Here is a 6,282-nt window from a genome sequence, read left to right as displayed (position 1 = left end):
CTTGCCCTCTCCTCCATGCGAAGTGAGCTCTGGAAGACTCTTCCATGCTGAAGGGTTGCGAACACATCCTCCTTCTTGGCAAAAATTAAGTGTTCCAATCTACTCTGGAGGGCATGAAGGGGCTGCTATGCCCTCTGCATAGCAGTCTTTGCCCTCTGCTGCACTTCAGGACATCAGACAGACCTCTACGGAAAGCTGAGGAGAGCAGCACAGAAGCACCCAAAGACTGGTATAAGAGCTGAGAACAGGCATGCTCAGCACATCACAGGCTCCAAATCCTGTCACCTTTGCGAAGGCTGGAAAACATCTCCTGGGGCCATTCAGCTCCCACCAAGCTTCCAAAGGAGATGAACAAATCCTTTGACTGAGGGCCAATCTTGAATGAGCTTCTAAAACCTTTAACAGCAACATGCCCCAGGGAACAGGGGACGTTTTTGATGCCAACGTTTCCCAGGCCCCTGAGGTTCAGTGCCTCCCCAGAAAATAGCATTTTTACAGTTGATAGACCCTGGCTCTCACCAGACCCCAGAAGCTTTTAATCCATCCATGCACACTGCTGGCCTGGACCACTGCTTCTGCTTTGGGTGAGGTGGGTGGTCAATCCTCCCTCTGCTGGAGACAGGCTTTAGGGGAGCTCCAGGGGACAGAGAAAAGATCTTAAATCTATCACAAGCCTCATGTATTGCAATAAAGGCAATCCAACAGCCACAACACTGGGGTAACAAAATAAACTTTTCCTGGGGTTTTTATACCCTTTCAGGAAACTCGGCTTCCAGCTACACTTAACACAGACCCCGCTCTGTAGATGAGGTCCCAACACTCCCCACACCAGTATCAAATGTGTTCTGGAGATGCTGACACCAGTTAAACATCTGGCTACTCAGAGACTTTTTGCCACTGGTTTTAAGTAGAATTTGCTCTGCTTAAACTGTAATCCTGATATTTTACCAGGAGATAAAGCCCACAAAGAGGATGGCAAATTCATGTTACCCATCACAGAAGGGATTCCACAGACCCTAGCAGAACAGATCTAGTACCAATCCCATCAGACCTCCCGTGCAGGGTGGACCACAGCTTGGAGACAAGCTTGGGGACATGCCCGCAGGCAGGCAGGAAAGTTAACTGGGAGCAGTTTTTACCTGCGGATCAAAATTGACTGTGATCAGTTTGGTTTCTGGATCTCGCCGGATGAGCGGTTGAGTAAGGTTGTACAGTGATTTTTCAGAGACTGTCTGGGACCAGTCTACATAGAGCTTTTCCTGATACCTGCCAGAAAAAAAAAAAAAAAAAAAGAATATCCACTATGTAGCTACCAAGCCAGCAGACCAAGGCATATAACCAAATGAAAGCCAAGTCCACGTCTGAGGACTGAAGAACATGAAGGAATATTAAAAACCCATCCACACCACCTCCATAAACAACATGGTTTCAAAGACAAACACCTGAAAACCAGTGACAGCATCAAGTCAGGAGGGTAAGTACCATTTTTAGCAGAGGATTCAAATTTGGAGACAAACTTTCAAAAGCATTTAGCCTAAAGTAATAGATAAGCAGCTGCTGGGCATTTCCAAAGCGTCTAAGCAATGCCGGGGATGGGTGCAGTTGCCCTCACTTCTCTCAGAGTCACTGCAGAGACTGTCAGCCCCAGGGAAATTCAGCTCTCAAAGAGCTCAGTGACACCACTGGGGACAGAAACACGGAGGGATGAATTGGGGTCCTGGTATCGCACATGTCATGGACAGTCCCAGCCACCCGAGAAACAAAGTCTCTTCTGAATCACATTGTCACCTGAGCACTTTGGGAAATGTCCCCCAGAAAACACGGTCTCTGCTGAAATCACCTGGGATCCTCTGTCTGTCTGCTCCCTTCTGAAAGGGATTAATTACTCAGCCTTTGTTTTGGTAATCAGGAACAGGGCTCCCTCCAGCTGCCCTGCAGCACCCAGCAGCCAGATGCCTCAGCTCCCTTCATTGCTGATGGAGAGCAGGCCCTGCAGAGACATCTCCTTCCTGGGGATGTGGTTCCTCCCAAGGGCAAACCCAGAATGAACAGTTCAGATTTAACATCAAATGTTAAGATCTGAAGTCAGGGGCAGTGATTCCCACTCCGAGCTGTGGAATATACACATTACAGCCACTGTAAACACACTCTGTGAATGGGCACAAGTGGATTGAGACTTCTAGTCAGCCCAGGTTTCCTACCACAGCAGCTTCTCCATCCACCAGAAGCTTGTTTCAACATTTCTGCTAGGCTGCACAGCTCCCATTTCTCCCACACAAACCTCCCACCTCAAGACGTCGCAGAAAGGCTGTGGTATATAGCAACAGTATTCCTCCCCCTCTCATCAGAAAACTCACTCTGGTTTAGAAAGGGACATTCCCAGGCCCTGGGCTGGCAAACGTGCTGGAAGGTGGCTTAGAGGAAGAAAACATTTTTCCATACAGTTACAGCCTTGCCTGAGCCACCACTTACTTGTCGAGCAGCTGGATCATTTCTTCATACTTCTCTATCACCCTTCGTCCTTCAGCAGAGTCCAGGCAGCTGGTAGTACAACAGACAAGCTCAGCATTACGTTTAGCTCTGTGAGGACGTAGTCTGTATTTACCCCTTCCCAAGATCACCCGCCAGTTTGCAGGCAGCCTCTACCTGACTGGGGACCTCGGATTTCACCCCCACCACACTGCTGAAAACCATTTTGCTGCACAAAGGCTGTCCAAGCCCCAGTGCACTCTTTCTCGGGTGTTTACACGGCCACCTGCAAAACAGGAACCGGGTACTGGGGGAAGAAGGGCTCAGTGCTGCTGGAGGAAGTTTCACACTCCACGTCTGCACAGAGCAACCTCCACTTACCAGCCAGCACTTCCTAAGACCAAAGAGGTTCAGAAGGCAGCAGCACGTGGCTCCTGCTAGTTGCAGCTCTTTGTGGTGCCAAATTTGTGCCCCTCAAACCACAGGGGTAAGGAAAAGCAAAGGCATCCTGGAGCGTGGGAGGCAGAGCCCTTGGCCACGCTGCTCGGGCTGTACAGCTGCCTCTGAACCCGAGGAGGCAGCCAGACAGAGTCATGCTTATGAGGCCATCTTCTCCCCACTGTTCCACCTACAGTATTTCCCGCTGTGCTCGGTGTTAGCGCAGCCTCACCTTGAGCACTGTGTGCAGGTCTGGGCCCCACCATTTAAGAAGGATGTGAAGGTCCTTGAATGCGCCCAGAGGAGGGCAACAACGCTGGTGAAAGGGCTGGAAGGAATGTCCTATCATGAGTGGCTGAGGACTTTGGGCTTGTCTAATTTGGAGAAAAGGAGGCTGAGGAGCAACCTCATGGCTCTCTACAGCTTCCTGAGGAGAGGATGTGGAGAGGGAGGTGCTGACCTCTTCTCCCTGGGATCCAGGGACAGGATGTGCGAATGGTTTAAAGCTGCATCAGAGGAGGTTTAGACAGGACATTAGGAAGCATTTCTTTACCAAGAGGGTGGTCAAACACTGGAACAGGCTTCCCAGAGAGGTGGTGATGTCCCAAGCCTGTCATTGTTTAAGAGGCATTTCGACAATGCCCTCAACTACATGCTTTAACTTTTGTCAGCCCTGAAGTGGTCGGGCAGTTGGACTAGATGATTGTTGTAGGTCCCTTCCAACTGAAATAGTCTAGTCTATTTTAAGCTATTCTATTGTAACATCCAAGCTTTCCTGAAAATGGTTGTTGATTTTGGAGGACATTTGACGAAACCTGAATTAACTTAAACAAAACCTAGCAAAGGAAGCACCTGAGCAGTCACCACTGGGCAAGTGCCGATCAAACCCTCTAGAAGTAAACAAGTCCCCCAAGCAAATCCCAGCAAAACCATCTTCATTTTTCCTTTTTAATCCTTTTTCCCTTTCAAGTTGCACACAGGAAACAGCATCATGTCCCCCCTGCTGCAGGGCATGTTATCAACTCTCTAAACAGAGGAAGGAAAACCAATGCAAAATGCAGATCTGGGTCCTTCTTCATGGCTTACAAAATTTGCCATTCAGATGGTAACTTGGGCTCTGTGCTGGGAACGGTCCAAGAGCCTGTTTCATTGCACTGATGTCTTTACTGCTGCAGAATAACTGTGCACTTAAAGACACTTAACAGCAATAAACAGTGAGAGAAGGCTACAAATACTGCACAGTGATGGAGATGGCTTATTTTGGTCAAGTACATAAAAAAAAGTGGATCCATTTACTTAGAATCCTGTCCGGCACAAGTAAAGTTACTCCCGTGAGCTATGAGATGCAGTCCCTGGAGCACCTTCGGTTGCCCTAAGTCCAGCACTGCTTTGTTTACAGGGCTTTTAAATGCTGTCTCATACGGTGCCATGAGATGTGGCCGCTGTGAGCGTGGGGCCGCACTTCTCCAAGACCACCCATAATAACAACCATAGGGGTGATAAGTATTCCAGCACTAGTTTCTTTCCCTGATCTTGGGAGATTGCTCCTTTGTTTAATGCTGTTGCCTTATGCCAGTGCCCAGCCAAGTCCTCATCTGTTCACCAGCCTGAAAACTCAGCTCCATCGATCCATCTTAGATAAGTCCAGTCCGGCACCTCTCTGGCCTTCATAGCTTGGCTGATGCCAGACCCGGGGCTTGTAGCCAAGGGGGGCTGCTCCCAAGGAGGTCCTGCAGCACATGCTGAGTGGGATTGCAGTGAGAAAGGTTTCGATACCTCTTTCAGTTGCTACCTAAGACTATGTCTGAAAGCTGAAGAGCCTGTGTACTATCCCACTGTGCCTCTTAACCACTTCAAAACAAACCCTGTTAATGAGTTTCTTGAAAAAAATGATCGCAGGGAAGCTGAAAAGCACCAGTGTCATCACTTCACACCTCTTTTACTCAGAATTATTTCAGCTATAACCATTGGATAATGTTCAATACAGAAAGAAAATCAGATTGATTAGAGAAAAGAGATCAAGATGGTCATAAAACAACTTAGCTGGATCAGTCACGCACAGATGTGGGATGTGCCTGAAGTGACCAAATGGCACCTGGATTCTTGCTCGCAGCTCCCGAGCCCAGCCCAGTGCTCCAGCTACTGGTGGCATGTTCTTATGCACAGGGGGGGATCCTGGGGGTGGCACATAGAAACAGAATTTGACTGAACACTGCACTTGTAACCCCGAAGATACACCAAAAGCAACTCAACTGCTCAAATTTCCCAGCTTTCTTCCTTAAATCCAAGCACCTGTTACACAGATGTAGGTCTGTGACCAGGGCAAGTCTCCTAGTGCCTCAGGACCCCAAATAAGAACCTGAGATCAAAGGAGAAGCCCAGCATACCTTCAAAACAGAGCTGATACAGAGGCATCCTTTGCCTGGGATGCACTCCCTGCTCCCCACAAACACTGATGTAGGGATTTCTGACCAGGAGCTAGTCCTGACCGTCTTGCCTAACACCCACTGAACAACACCCCTCTAATTCACAGCAAATGATGAACTTGTCCTCCATGGATCTCTCCATTCCCTTTGTTAACCTGCGCTGGTTCCAGCAGTGCTGCCTCTTCTGGACTTGCCCGGTTCCAGTACAATCTTTCTGAGGCATGTAAATGGGTTATTTTTCAAAAGGTACACTTTAATCCTCATAATCTGATAGGAATCTACCCATTCCCTCCTGTGCCAACAATCATGGGAAATAATAGACCTGGAAAAGGCTGATTAAACCCTTGGTTATAAAGTCCCATTCACATACTTAGCATTTAAAGAATTACGAGGGAAATGTAATAAATTCATACTGGGGAGCACATGGCAGGTTTGCAAGTCCCATGGGGTGCTCGAGGCAATGCACAAGTGTGGAGAGAAACCTCTTGTCACAGCCTTGCTGAGGAAAAAAATCAGCATGTGTCTTCATTCCAAGTCACATATCACATACACACATTTAAAAAAATCTTTTTTCCCCCAACAGATTATTTGCTTTAATATTAAGAACAAAGCTTTCGCAGGCATTTCCATTTCCACTAGGAGCTATAGAGGCTGAAAACATTTGCAATTTGGGAAGTTTTGGTTTCCTTAGAAAAAGCACATTATTTCCTCCCCTAAATTGATCTTAATCCAATTTCCTGTAAAATCAATTTTACTTAGCACATGCCACCCACCGAGCTCCAGCTCTGCCTGCATGTGCCTCGAGTAGATCAGCCTGGCATGGTCTAAGGCTCTGTTGAACATGCTGATGAGGACAGAGTATTTGTCAGCAGCATCTGCAGCGATTACTGGTCGCTCCAAAAGGCTCCCAAACATGTCCAGCAACTGTGGAGGTGAAGAAGTAGGGAAA

General features: G+C 48.0%; 1 protein-coding gene across 1 annotated transcript in view; it reads right to left on the bottom strand.

The window, feature by feature from the left end:
• The window catches only part of LOC104617484 (dynein heavy chain 9, axonemal-like), a gene marked incomplete at both ends in the record, with an annotated part of 34,667 nt that overhangs the window by 24,162 nt on the left and 4,223 nt on the right, over positions 1–6,282 (bottom strand). Inside the window, 4 exons of the mRNA XM_010282818.1 lie at positions 1,140–1,266; positions 2,473–2,541; positions 4,968–5,082; positions 6,107–6,257. Of these exons, the coding sequence (XP_010281120.1) occupies positions 1,140–1,266; positions 2,473–2,541; positions 4,968–5,082; positions 6,107–6,257 (462 nt within the window). The remainder of the gene's footprint in view (positions 1–1,139; positions 1,267–2,472; positions 2,542–4,967; positions 5,083–6,106; positions 6,258–6,282) is intronic.

The sequence above is a fragment of the Phaethon lepturus genome, unplaced genomic scaffold, assembly GCF_000687285.1.
Source record: "Phaethon lepturus isolate BGI_N335 unplaced genomic scaffold, ASM68728v1 scaffold12532, whole genome shotgun sequence".
Taxonomy (NCBI): domain Eukaryota; kingdom Metazoa; phylum Chordata; class Aves; order Phaethontiformes; family Phaethontidae; genus Phaethon; species Phaethon lepturus.
This window is presented reverse-complemented; position numbering and strand designations above follow the sequence as displayed.